Source organism: Sander vitreus, chromosome 10, assembly GCF_031162955.1.
Source record: "Sander vitreus isolate 19-12246 chromosome 10, sanVit1, whole genome shotgun sequence".
In the NCBI taxonomy this organism is placed as follows: Eukaryota; Metazoa; Chordata; class Actinopteri; order Perciformes; family Percidae; genus Sander; species Sander vitreus.
Genome location: NC_135864.1, coordinates 7,084,399 through 7,098,799, shown reverse-complemented (window position 1 = coordinate 7,098,799; position 14,401 = coordinate 7,084,399). Strand labels below are relative to the sequence as shown.

The 14,401-nt window shown below is 39.7% G+C and overlaps 1 protein-coding gene across 10 annotated transcripts in view; it reads right to left on the bottom strand.

Moving 5' to 3' along the window:
- The window catches only part of LOC144524092 (LIM and calponin homology domains-containing protein 1-like), a 106,342-nt gene continuing 91,941 nt past the window's right edge, over nucleotides 1-14,401 (bottom strand). For 5 of the 10 annotated variants that reach the window (XM_078260084.1, XM_078260085.1, XM_078260092.1 and 2 more), the window contains 15 exons: nucleotides 13,854-14,162; nucleotides 13,345-13,450; nucleotides 13,029-13,132; nucleotides 12,845-12,950; nucleotides 12,080-12,154; nucleotides 10,791-10,819; nucleotides 7,430-7,543; nucleotides 5,173-5,265; nucleotides 4,770-4,934; nucleotides 4,495-4,589; nucleotides 3,845-4,006; nucleotides 2,959-3,051; nucleotides 2,140-2,248; nucleotides 1,333-1,435; nucleotides 1-191 (listed from right to left, as the gene is read on the bottom strand). In XM_078260084.1, the coding sequence (XP_078116210.1) occupies nucleotides 166-191; nucleotides 1,333-1,435; nucleotides 2,140-2,248; nucleotides 2,959-3,051; nucleotides 3,845-4,006; nucleotides 4,495-4,589; nucleotides 4,770-4,934; nucleotides 5,173-5,265; nucleotides 7,430-7,543; nucleotides 10,791-10,819; nucleotides 12,080-12,154; nucleotides 12,845-12,950; nucleotides 13,029-13,132; nucleotides 13,345-13,450; nucleotides 13,854-14,162 (1,689 nt within the window). In that variant the 3' untranslated portion in view covers nucleotides 1-165. Of the gene's footprint in view, nucleotides 192-1,332; nucleotides 1,436-2,139; nucleotides 2,249-2,680; nucleotides 2,759-2,958; nucleotides 3,052-3,844; nucleotides 4,007-4,494; nucleotides 4,590-4,769; nucleotides 4,935-5,172; nucleotides 5,266-7,429; nucleotides 7,544-10,790; nucleotides 10,820-12,079; nucleotides 12,155-12,844; nucleotides 12,951-13,028; nucleotides 13,133-13,344; nucleotides 13,451-13,853; nucleotides 14,163-14,401 lie in introns of those variants that run through there. The other 5 variants (XM_078260087.1, XM_078260086.1, XM_078260088.1 and 2 more) reach the window with 5 other exon arrangements.

The window sequence follows — 14,401 nt, the reverse complement described above, 5'->3', positions numbered from 1 at the left end:
TGAACGTTTGACTGTCCCCAGAACCCTTGTTGGGCCCCCCTGACGAATCTTCATTGGTTATTGAGCTGCACAGGATGCAAAGATCCCGACATGCTGTGAAGGACATGATTTGCAGATTATGGGGTTGGGGTTTCTTCCATGAACCTTGTGCTTTTCTGTTGAGCGTCACAACGTGGTTGGCTGTCCGGCCGCTTGAAAGGAAAAAGAAAGAGAAGGAAATAGGGGTGTGCTATATCATAACGTTCACCATAATACCGGGATATTTTTTAATATCAAGATGAAGATAGAGATCAAGATCTGACTTGTTGATGTTATTGCCTGTTAATTTGACTTTCTTGTTTATATTTAATACAGAATCTCAATTCCATATATATATATATTTTTTTTTTTACTGAATAATTGAAGGCAAACTGATAACGTTCACAATTATTTTGTTGCAACTGTATGTGTTTGAAATTAATAATAATATATTGTTCAGTATTTTGACTGAGGATATGATTTTGTGGTTTTCTGATCCCCAAATCATAACAGCTGCTAAGAAGGTTATTTAAAAGTGAGCTCTGTGTTTCAGAAAGCATGAACTTTTGCTCTAGTTCAGACAAGGAGAAAAGGACGGAAAGTTACAGCCATCCTCTCCCAGCTGCTACATCACAAGTTTCTCTTCCTCCTGATGCAGCTTCAGATCCATCCCTCCATTCAGCCAAGCTTCACTGTGTCTGACACTTCTTTATTAAAGCTGCACTGGGTTGGATTTTTAGATTAAAAATACACTCGTCTTATCAGCCACACAGCGGGGCTGCAATAAAGAATAAACCTTTGAAATACACCTTAAATGTTTTATTATAAAAAATAGTGTCACGTTTACTTTGAAAACAATACATCAAACAAAGCTTTGTGTGTTTTTCTAGCTGGTTTGTGAGCAGCGTACTTACTGCTGGTGCTACGACACCATCACCTTATTGGAAACCACATTTATTCATCCGTGAAGATTTGAAACACGGTTGACATTACCATACAACAAGAAACAACACCGTACCCTTTTTATAACATTAGATAATGATTAAACTCCCTCTTTATGAGTATTATGTAACATGGAAGTTATCTATTTTATTTCTGGTGGTTGTGTGTTTTGATATTCAGGATGGTGGTTGAGTTGCTTAGAAACCAGCTGACAGAACCTGACATTCATAATTAATTTATGTTTGGACAAATGGATGGAAACATCAGCAGAGAGAGAGAGAGAGAGAGAGAGAGAGAGAGAGAGAGAGAGAGAGAGATGCAGGACAGAGCTTGGGTAAAAGATACAGGAGAGAGTGAGGGGGAGGGACTTACAGCGGGAGCGGATGTAACACTGGTGGCAGTTGAGGAGACCGTTTCTGATCCGGACGTCCGTCCCCGTGGTCGTGTCGCCTAACTGTCCTTTACACACTCCGCACTGAAGAGAGACAGCGGCGGTCATTTTGATTCATATAAATCATTCATGAATTACTTGTTATTACAGGTGCATCTTAAAGCGTAAGACTATAGTTATTTCTTCTTTTTTTTTTTTCAAATCAACAAAACCAAAACCCCACGATCTGTGAGTCTCTCGATGCTTTCTGACTTCCCTAACTTGTATGTGACACTCAGCCTCCAGACCACTGGCTCCTACTGAAGATATCATTGTTTAAAAATAATGTCAAAAACATTTAATTTCATTTTTTAAGAATAAGAGTAATTTCTCTAACAGCAGCAATCTTTATTCAAACAGGACTAAATAGTACATTTCTTTGGGGACTATTCTCAGCTGCGGATTAATACAGAATTGGTGCTCTACTGAGTATTCTCGGCAGCAGGGTGGTGTACTGTATGCGGCACTGACTCAAAATGGTGTCCATGCTCATGGTAATGAAGGAACTGTGAAACATTGAGGTTCACTGGTATGTTTCTAATAGATTTTGTACAACTGGGCTCCATGGCACAGAGGAATAAGATATACCAGGCTTTGAATACACGCAATAGTTAATACACAACAACACAATTGCTAAGGTGCAATTGCATTCATACGTCTGATGGGTAATTAAATTAATAAAAAAAATAAACGAAACAGATCGATACTGAATCTTGACATGAAAAGCATTTCTTCTTTCCGTCACCGACCTTAAAGCAGTGAATGTGGAAGTAAAGACTGAGGGTCTCTATGATCATGGCGGCCCCCTTCCCTAACGGCTGCCCACAGCTGGAGCACAGTTTCTTCCCACTGACAGACCTACACAAGAGAGAAAGAGACAGAAAACCTATGACACTAGGAGGGACTGGAAATGATGTAAAGTACTGATTACTTAGTACCAGTTAAGCTCTTTTGACAGTGAATACGAAAGAGAAACAGTTAATAAGCTGTTCATTTGTCAGTGTATTGTTGTACTGGAAAATTGATACAGAATATCTGAATTTATGGTCAGATAGCATCCTCTGCATTTGCACTATCCAGCAGTGGATTCAGTTAACAACAATAGATGTATGACATTTATTTTATAGAGATACTTGTGGTGGTGAAGTATATATAAAGTATATTCCATCTCTTGCCTAAAGTGTTTTTGTTTGTGTTTCTACTCGTCAAGGTCCTTGTGCTCAGTAATGTTCATCAGGGTCTGTCTTCTGTGTGCTATTTTTCAAACATTAGTAATTGTATTTTAATGACCTGGGACTGCAGATGAGCAGTTGAATTTCGAGACAACATCAGGCACATTTGCAGTAATGTTTAGGAATGTACATTTCACTGTAAAACAAAGAAATACATGAAATAAAAATGAATTAAAACTCTGTTTCCACATATTGTATTGAAATTCCCACTGCATTCATCCTTGCTGCAGTGGTACATGTCATGGGTGGAGAAATGTAGGCAGCAAAGCAGAAAATGACAGTGCAGAAATGAAAAGCACACCCCTCCATCCATGTGGGCTGTTTGTAATGCAGTACCTGTTGGGTGTTGGCGGTGTGTCTGGAGGTGGTGGACATGCTGCGGGGCTTTTTGATGAGCTGTGGCACATGATATTATCTATGGGACCACTCCTGGAAATGGACGGCAACATGCAACATGATGATGAGTCACAGCTACAGTGACTCTATTGGCTGCCACAGTCAGACACAAACCAATCCAAGCCAGAACAAGCTGAACCACCGAAATCTACTCAATGTTTGGCAGGTTTACTTGCAGTATTATGTGTGACTGATTCTAATGAATGTTCTTTTCTTTTCTTGTCACAGACTGTTCAATTATGTGGAGAAAGACGTTGGGGGTAAAATACAGCTAAAAGATGCCACCTGCTGGTGAAACTGAAGTTAAACTGTCAAACCCTTAGTACTTACCAGTCATTATTCTGGTCTTTTGACAAAGTATGTATTTACAGCTGTGATGACATGTAAATGCAATCTATTTGTCTATTTTAAAATAAGCAGTGTTATGATATCTGAGGGCCAGCCTTGACACATAGAGGCATCTTATTAAACAAAAGAAATAACATGAGGAAATAAAACAGTGTTTAAAATGGAAGATTTCTCACAGCCATGATATCAACATTTAACCTTTTTTTTTTTTTTTTTTTAAATCATATTGCAAATTGATGATATTCTCTAGTGTGATAATAGTTACATACTGGTGCAATAACCTGTGTTTGGTTGTGTCTTATACCCCACACTGTCAGTTAAGAACATTAAGTATAATTGAAACAGTGTGCTCTAAACTTGTATTAACATAGGAGAATCATGTATACACAATTGAAAGGGACTGAACTCTGGATTTAAAAAGACAATGAAATCCAGTCAGAACTTGGACTGAAGGCTTCTCTCACACACATTCACACACCTCCTGTCTCCTGCAGGCCGGCTGGGCTTGTTGCTGTCTGCTGAAGGCTCTTCTTGTTTCTTCACTGGAGTCGAGGTTTTGGTCGGCATCGCAGGGAGTTTTTGGCCATTCTGCAGACTGTGACCGAGTGTCTCTGCCTGACTGCTGCTCTGACTCACCGAGCTGAGGATCGGAAACACACTATGTTAAGATTGATTCGGTTTTTGCTTTTTATAGTCCATTTTACTGCTGACTGATCCCACTGAGATCTACAGTATTTTTATGATGATACTCTGACAAACAGGGCTGAGAGAAAAGTTGCAGATACACAACACTCAAAATGATGAATACGGGACTGACAAGTATTTAGGAAACACATGAAGCTCCAGTTTTATAAAATAACTGTGGAAAGGCAGCAAAGTCACATGACAACAGATGTAAATTTGACATGTTATTGTGTATCTGCAGGTGGCCACTATAGTAAAACTGATTTTTTGAGTTGTGAGGGGGTAGTGGTCTAATTTTGTATTCTTCCTTGGCAGTTTCCATCCAATTAATTGAAATACCCTTGTTACACAAAGGCCAAGTAAGGCCTCATTTTAAGGCACCATTGCTCAGAATGTCAGCTAAAATGTGTAAAATGCAACATTCAACACATTTAGTTCGCTAACCTTCTGCCTGTTTTCATGCTGTCATCAGCGGTGCTGATGTCACTGGTCCTGTCGTTTTCTCTTCGTTTCCATTCAACACTCTCTGTGCTCCCCTTCTGTGCCATCCAATCACAAACAGGAAACAGTTAGCTGAACAACCAACCCAAAACCCCCCCCAAAAAAAACACTGTGCCCACTCAAGTCATTCTAACCAATTGTCCCCTCCTGAATTTATACAAAATGAATGCATGCTTCGAAAAAAAAAACTATCTATAATCAGTCAATCAGCCATTCACCGAGTGCCTCTCCAGCAGTTCCTGCTTGCGTTCCCAGTCACCAAGCGAACGGACGATGGTGTCCTGGGGCTCCGAGGTAGAGGAGACCCCGCCTCGGCTGGGGGAGGGCAGGGCTGAGGAGCGGGGAGTTAGAGGCGCCACAGTTTCCTCCAGTATCCTACGCTCCTGTTGTGATGGGAGAGCTGGGTGAGTTTTCAAGAACAACTTTAAGATTATTAGTCAGGAAATACACTTTTCTTTTTGGTTTAGAAAAACACAACTCACACATATTATACATTTAACTGGTGCTCTCATTCAGAACGCTGAGTCCAAAATTATCCTGATTTCAGATTTTGAGTGCGAGTTACACCAAAGAACACATCATGGGTGCAACATGTGCCCTCAAGCATAAACATGCACACACCTCCTCGTGGTACTTCCTCTCCTCCTCCGCCACCTCCCTCTGTGCTTTCTCCCACTCCTCCTTCAGCTTCTCCTGCTCGCGCCGGTACTTCTCCTGTTACCATGGCAACACAGACATGACATACAGCACAGAGCCTCAACAAAGACTACACTGTCTGCAGGTGGATATTTTTTGCAGAAAAACAAAAGATGATGCGCAGAAATATTCATCATCAAAAGGTCTGTAACAGGCTTCAGTCTGACTCAGTGGATACAATTCTCTCATAATGCATTCTGCTTAATTTAATCAAAGGGACTGAGACCTGTAAATCCTGTTGTAATAATTGACTATAAAATGTCCCTGTGGGATTCCCTTAGTATGTACTTTAAATATAAGCCTGAAATTAGAGACATAAATGAATGCAAAGGTAGCTTGCTACTTCTGTGTTATGGTTAACACTCAGATCTCATATTTGCGTGTTAGGAATAAAAAGCAAACAAAAGAGATCATAGGCAGGCACTGCGGACGAAAGGCAAACGTTGGGCATGCAGAGGTTCCTACACAATTTTCAATTCAAAAGCTGATAAGTTTTTCCTTCATGTATGCTACTACAATAGCAACTGGGCAACATGACCACCAACACGTCAGATCATTCTAGACAAGCACAAACCTCATGAGACTAGTTTTTCACTCTTTTCAGACTTGTGTAGGAACCCCAAAAGAAGATTTAGAGAGAAGGCAACTAAAGCAAGACAGATGCCGGATCAAGATCAAGGCACAGAGACAACACACAACCAACCAGGGAGGTAACAAGCACATTGATGCACCAGACATTCATCCATTTCAGCACATTTCATCTCAAACAAACAACCGGAAAGAAGAGAAATCTGTACTCTACTCATCACTGTTGTTTAAATTATTCATCAAGATTATCACTGTAGATGAGTACAGTATTTCATGGATACCAATGAATCCTTTAAATGTTTAAGAATATGTGGACCTGAGATGGACCTCTGATTGGTTGAGGAGAGAGAGGGTGATGTGGGCAGCAGCAACAGCAGCAACCTTGGACAAAGTCCTTGTCTGTGTTTGTGCATGAAATGGAGACAGTGAGCAGAAAAAACCAAACTGAAGGTTCTTCCACTGCTCAAAAATCGCCCTCTGGTGGTCAAACTGTGCATCGGAGTGGTTGGGGTGTGCCTTTGGAGGAGGATATGCTCAATATAAAACAAACATGGAGGCAAGCTTTGCAAGTAGCCATGAAATGTGGTTAATCCATCTGATTCTGAGCTGAGCACAAACTGTCACACAGCAGCTTACTGTGCCACTGCATGATTTACAGTATGGTAAACAGTAAAGTAGCTCAGTTTTTTTTAAACATTTGGGTTAAAACTGGACTAAATTAGTTGAAAAAGTGAAAGGTTTCAGCATCTAGTTAATATTGTCACTGAAAAGCTGTTTTAGCAACAGTTATATTAAACTGAATGTCTACAAAAATCTGCATTTACAACTCAGATAAACAAACTTAGACCAGTTTTAAGCATAGACATATTTTGGGGACACGATGCCTGGCTTATGCATTGACTCATGCATAGCTTATTTGTTAACAAGTCATACCCAAAATCTGCCTTCCATGCTAAACACAACCTATGCAATTAGCTTTAACCTAAAGCGTCGTTGACCCATATTCAATCATGCAGGCTGTGCAAGTGACTTGCTGTGCCCACTGAGATGCATTGTACATTTGAAGCCAATAAAGTGACTGGCCATTTAATTATAGTCGATCCCAGAAATCCCAGAAAGTCTGTGTTGTACTAAGTATTTTCCTAGGTATAATCTAAGCTATGTGATTATCCACTACTGCATAAAACAAACTTTCAATGGGTTTGACACATATGTTGTCAGAGCTTCATGTAAGGTGCAGTTCCTGAATGCTCAATTGCAAATTATCATCTTTAACCTACATTTATTGTGCTGAACTTGTAGGTCATGTTTGAATAACATACAGACAACAAATAAACAAATCTCTCCCAGTTTGTGGGAAGAATGTGTCTCAAACATATCTTCTAGCTTTGTATGTTCATTTAAAGTCTGGGCTGAGGTTTATTTATTTCCCTAGGACTTTTGTACATATTACATACTTATAGCTAAAAGTCTGTTCTGCACCTAATCCTCACAGTGCTGGTGCCTTCTCTACCAACTAAGCTCCAAAAGGAAGTGTACCCCTAACCTTGCAGACTTGTGCGCCATGCTTTACCCTTTGAGGTATACTGTGTACCTGCAGCATGCGCTCCTGCTCTTGCTGCCACCTTTCCTGACGCTTTCGCTCCTCATCCGGGTCCCAAGACCAGCGGTCACCCCGCCTGGCCTGGGGCAACACCGGGACTGACACCTGATAGACCCCAACACACACACACACACACTCACAAATCAACATGCAAAAATGCACACGGCACACAAATATTCATGCACACAATAACACCCACCCACAAACCGACCCCCATTCACACACAAACACACACACACGCTCACCCAACCATGACGCCAATGAGAGACCAATGGATTGATATGGCGTCGACACCCACACCCACACCCAGATCAACACCAATATGCACACACATTCACCACAGGAAAAGAAGAAGGGAAGGGAGGAGACAGAAATAGTTGATCTACCACAACAGCACTATTCCAATGCTAGCCAAAGGATTCCTACTAAGGAGAGAGAGACAGAGAAAGAGAGAGATGAGCTCAAATGAAAACGAAAGCAGTCTCGGCCATTTTCTACAGCATCCTCATCTGGCATGCTACATGAACAGCTGTGTGTCCTAGGGATGTAACGATTACCGGTGTAACGGTAAACCACGGTAAAAATGTGGATGATAACAATTACTGTTTTCATTTAAAATATCATTATTATCACGGTGGATTACCACGGTGTGGAAACTGCGTGTTCCCAGCTTCATCCGAGTCTCCTGAAGTTGCCGTGCGGGAGCACTGCGTAGCCTACAGTGCGTTTCTTGAAGTTGACAGACAGGAGAAGGGGACAGAACAGCAGCTGTAAACTGACTTTTTTCTTTATCATTCCTTTCCTGTTTTTGGACTTGTTGAAGTGATGTGTGTAGCCCACAACGTAAGTTAAAACTATTCTGTAGCTTGTTAAACTGTCATGGCTTTTACTGCCTCGTTATCTGTGTAAACGTTAAAGCTACGTTTATTCATATTTCAATAAGTGTTCTGCTACGATGTGGATAATTTAGCCCGTGTTACGACATGACATTTATTTGCAGAGAGAGAGATATATATTATCGCCTTGATAATACTGCTGTTGCTGTGTTTCTTATTGCATAGCTGATAGATGTGCAGATTGTTTAATATTACTTGTGCAGCCATGTGTTGATATTCAGGTTGTGTTAGGGCAGTTTGCTAACAATGTGTGCAATCTCCAGTAAAAATGGTTCTCATCCTACCTTTCTGGTAGAGGTTTTAGTGTTTATGTGAATCAGATATTGTCTGAAACTGCAGAGTTATCCTGTAGGGTACCTCAGGGTTCTGTCTTGGGACCTATTCTGTTCCTCTTGTACGTATTTCCTTTAGGACAGATCATTTGTCAATTTAGTGACATATCGTACCATCTGTATGCGGACGATATCCAACTGTACTGCTCGTTTAAGGAAACTGAGTTCTCTAAACTGTCATCTTTAATAAACTGTTTGACTAGTATCAAACAGTGGTTATTTGACAACTTTCTGCTTCTGAACTCAGATAAAACAGAAACTCTAATTATCGCCCCTGAAAGTCATATCCCTGAGATAAAGCAGCATATTGGGGACTTAGGCTCGTCTGTCCAGCCGAGTCTCAGGAGCTTAGGTGTGGTTTTTGATTCAGCTATGTCGTTGGATCACCACTCTAAATTATTAGTTAGGAACTGTTTCTTCCAACTGAGAAATATTTCTAAGTTAAGAACACTTGTGACTAAGGATGAATTAGAGATTATCATTCATGCTTTCATTTCTTCACGTTTAGATTACTGTCTTTTTACCTGTCTGAGTAAGAATCAGCTTTATCGTCTCCAGACTGTTCAGAACTCCGCTGCAAGGCTTTTAATGCACATTAACAAAAGAGCACACATCACACCTGTTTTAGCAGCACTTCACTGGTTACCAGTCCAGTACAGAATTCAATTTAAAATCCTGGTCATTACTTTCAGAGCCTTGCACGGTCAGGTTCCTTCATACATCTCTGATTTGATACAGCTATATATCCCCACCCGTAGTCTGAGATCATTAGGTCAGATGCTATTAGTGGTTCCCCGCACTAATTTTAAAACTAGAGGAGATCGGTCATTCCAAGCAGTGGCTTCTAGGCTGTGGAATGACTTGCCTCTCCCGCTACGTTGTGTGGATTCTGTCGAATCTTTTAAAAAGCAGCTGAAGACTCCGCTGTTCAAGCAGGCTTTTACTTAGTCAAGGGGCTTTTATGGCTGTTTGTTATATTTTCTATTTGTATTTCAATTTGCTTGTATTGAGACTTCTTGTGTTGTATTGCATTTTATTGTGAAGCACTTTGTGATTTTTATCTGTGAAAGGTGCTATACAATAAAACTTTACTTACTTACTTACTTACAGTAGCACTGTGGAGCTACGTGCTTAGCTATTAAAGGTGTATTACACAGTTTGCTCCGTTATGGATATATGTGCTGTAATAGATGTGGCTTATTCTCAGTTTGTGTTACTGAGCAATATGTTACATTTATGTTAATTATTACAGAGAAATAAATGTAATTCTTAGTATTGTTTCTTGTTATATGCTGGTGATTATAACATTTAGTTTTAGTAAATGTTTATAGTAAGTCAGATGCTTATTAATGTGCATTATTATTTGCTTATATTTCAGAACCACATCCAACTTCACATGTAACGTCAAATACAACTTCATAGTTAACTTCATGTTCGAGTTGTAAATAAATCTTCCTGGATCTCAAAGTCAGACATCTCTGGTTCAAGTTCTTACCGGACACCCTACAGCGGGCCAGTGTTTCAGTAGCCAGTTTTCAATAGTTTTTACAAGCCTATTGCCTATATTTTTGTAATATAATAAACACTGTTACACTTTTTGAAACTATTTCAGCTTGTGTAGGCCTATAAGTGCTTTCTGAACATATTGAACACACTTTTAAAAATACCGCGATAATACCGAAAACCGTGATAATGTTGGTCACTATAACCGTGAGGTTAAATTTTCATACCGTTACATCCCTAGTCCTATGATATGTGGTAAAGCCTTGCAGTATGACACAGTGAATTTACAAACCTGCACTAAAAATCTACGTCTGATTCAAGAAAACTACGCATGCAGTCTTTTTCATATTTTGCTTGGTTTACGTTATGTTTCCATTTAGACGAAAGACTTTTTTTATAAGTTACCAGGTGATTTTTCCTTAATCTTACCTGCATACTAAATTTAACATGTAATGTTGTAATGTTTTTAGCATTTGACTTCTGATTTATCTCTGTGTATAATATGCATATGTTAAACTACACTACTGTAACCCAGGAGATGAGCCAGATGAGAAGCAGTAAATGGGTTTTTCAGAGTCTGACCACAAAATATTATGGAGTCAGATGATGGTTTTCACTCACGTTTCCACGGCAATCCTTCTCCGTCTCTTCTGTAGAGGAAGTGTGAGAGAGAACATTAGTTAAGATATAATTTAAAGAAACATTTTGGATACAGGTCATCCAACTAAATGCCTTTTGGGACAAATATTTTGGAAAATGACAACACACTGTCACAAGTTGGTTTGACAACTTAAGTAGTAAAGGTGCTGAAGAAAAAAAATGAAGAGATCGGTGACAGAAAACCAATCCACCAAGAGCAGCATACTACATCTGTAGTTAACCAAAAACAGGGTTCATATGCATTTTAACTAATACTTTTTCATGACTTTTCCATGACTTTTTGGCAAATTTCCATGACTATGTTTTCCTGAAAATGTCAGTCGACATTATACAATAAGAATAAAAATCTGTGTTAAAGTTTACCCTCAGAGGTTTAACAATAAAATGAATGACAATTTATGTGGTTCATAGTGGGATTCGTAATATCGCGCCCCGAATAGAACGTTGAGGTTAAGACGACGTGAAAATACATTTATTAATCACATATTATTATGCTGTGTTAAAAAAAAAATTCCATGATTTTTCCAAAACTTTCTGGGTGTTTTTATGTTTCCAAAACCTTTCCAGGCCTGGAATTTGCATTTTTCAAATTCCATAACTTTTCCAGGTTTTTTCAAAACGTATGAACCCTGCAAAAAGAAGTTGTCTTTTCTTGCCCTTCAGATTTTATTTTGTCATTATATGTTGGTGTGTTTAGCTATAAATTTAAACTTTTTCAAAATCACTCTGGTAAGTGTGATCCAGATGTTGAGGTAGACCTAATAGTTGTAGCTTTTGGTGGAAAAGATAGTAATGTAAAGCACAATGAGGCAAACATAAGTAAGTCGCCCATTAGTAGCTTATCTATGATGATTTTAACAAATTGTCATAGGTGACCCACTTCAGTGGATATTTTGGAAAGACTGTCCAATACACATAATGATACCAATACAACTTAAAATAAAGTACACTCTTTAACAATGACAACACACTGATGAGTTACACGTGTACATTTGCACACCATTGTAAAAATAAAAAACTTTAGAACACAGTTACAACAGAGAGAGAGAGAGAGAGAGAGAGAGAGAGAGAGAGAGAGAGAGAGAGAGAGAGAGAGAGAGAAAACATCACTGATCATCCACAACAGTCTGGAAATGAGAGATGGGAGTGAAGGGCTGTTGTCTAGCCCTTGAAGAAACGACAGGGAAACCCTGTGCGTTCAGCACCCGGGGACGGAAACATGAACTCCACCGATGAATGAAGGGGTTTACCTGGCGGAACGAAGAACTCCCAGCGTAACTTAGGGTTGCTGGTTGCCAGCGGAGACCTGACACTGTTTGCAAACTCTATAGTGAAATAAAAAATGTGGGTGGAAGGAAAGGAGGGAAGGAAAGGAGGGAAAGGAATGATAAGGGATGGACAGATGTCAAAACCAGGAGTTGGTATTGACATCAGAGAATTGGAGAAGTCAAAATGGGGAAGGCTTTTACTGTTCTGTTCCTGTGATACTGTAAATGCATTGTATTTGGAAATACAATATATAGTCTTTAAACAGGTTGCAATTCAGATTTAGTTAAAAAGTCAAGTTTTTTTCTACCCCACTACAATTCTGACTGCCAAAAAGTCAGAATAAAAGGCAGGAAACAACTAAATGCAGTGCTTTTATTACACTATCTGGAAATGTACCTCTTTTATATTGTATATATTCGTGTTGGATCCCAGGTCTAATTAACCCATCTACATTGAGACAAGTTTATAGGAGACTTTAGTGTAAGTGGCGATTAAAGATATGTGTCTGTTGAGCAGAAAAAAGTGAAGCAGGAGTTTATGCAGGTTTATAATAGTCACATATTATTGAACACCATTTAACTGTGATTTAAACATCATTGGCTACAACAAAACAGAAAGAGTGTCAGAATGCAAGGCAAAAGGGGAAAAAGCCAGCAAGAAGGATATGCTAATTAAACTCAGAAACCAAGGAGATGTATGGAAAAGAAGCTGCTGGCTTGGTATTTGGATGTAAAGAATTCACTAACCTGCTGTTGTTTCCCTTGGTGGGTGATATTCAAATGATCCTGGTGCAGCTAAGCTTGGTACATTCTCTCTTCTCTGTGGCAACTCCTGGGAACTGGGAACACTTGCCTGCAGGGAAATTCAAAGATTATCCGTTGGATGGCTGGGTGGTTTGAAAGTGTATAGTAGCTCGGTTAGCAGCCTCACCTGTAAAGTTACTGGCTGACTTTGCTGTGTGCGGTTTCCTGACTGGACAAGGTTGGAGATACTTTGACCAGATGGTTCAGTTATATGTTGCTCTTGTTTGGCTTCTGACAACACACACATACAACACAGTTTTAATACTACGGTTACAATCATATCAAAAACAGAAAAGTAAAGACACTTTCATTGTGCATCTTTTCCTCAAAGTTGTTTTTTCGTGTTTCCCCGAGGTTCTAGGTGAAATTACAACTTCTGGCCTGTAATTACACAAGTCTATGAGCAACCACAAGGGGTCAGTATAGCAACATGTTGTTCAGACCTGCAGGAGGCATTTGTTGAGCTGCGGCACTTGACTTCTTCTCCTCTGGAGCAGCTACTGACTGGCTTTCAGTCTTCCCAAAGCTTTCTTCTGGCTTCTGCAGCTCCTATAAGTGTCACAGATGGTTTGCAAGTTGAATAATACACTAAACAAGCATGGGATCAAGAGGTTTATGCACTGTATGAGGTATAAATCCAATAATTAAATAAACTTGCAAAAAAGCCTTGCAAGATTGTAAAATGCATCTAAAGACAGAGAGCAGAGTACAGTGCTATGGTTGGCTATACAACATGTACAAATGTCACACAGGTATCTTCATAGGTTTTTTTAAACAAATTTCTAGTGTTTCAACTAATTGAAGGACATGTAAAGTAATGACTGCAGTATAATTGCTGACAGGAGAGCATAGTAGGATCTTTCTAGCATACTAATCACCCGCTTTTAATCAAATTGGATTTTATCCTCAGGTTTTTTTTGTAATCAACTTTAAAAAAGATACTAATCCTGACCGATGGCAGCGAGGTGGGCCGGCTGGGTGGTGTCGAATGCTGAATGACTTTCTCTGCTTGGACGTCCTTAGAAGCCGGTTCTGTGCCACTTTGTGCCTCCTTGGCCTTTGTTGACACGGGGCTTTCTTCTCTGGTTGAGGTGTGTGGACTGCATGTTGGTGAGGCTGCTGACGACGGAGCATCTACAGTGCTGTTGCTGGTTTTGGAAGGGGATGCCTGAAAATGAGGAGGAGATTCCCTTCCTTGACTGTCAGGCGTGGAAGGAATGTCGTCACTTCCTATGCCGTTGACTCGGAGAAAACCATCCGCCTAAATCATAAAGAACAGGTTGTTGGCTCTATATGCACACTGCAGAAGTCAATGACATGCTTTAAAAACAATAAAGGTAACCGAAGAACCGTCCCGACAGTACATTCATTCACACTACATTTTATGTAGGATTTATTTTTAATACAGTAACCCTGTACCCAGTATTGTATTGGCTCACTTTTAATATGTTTGTCCTGATTATTTACAATATAACCAGACTTGAGAGTGCGATGATGAAA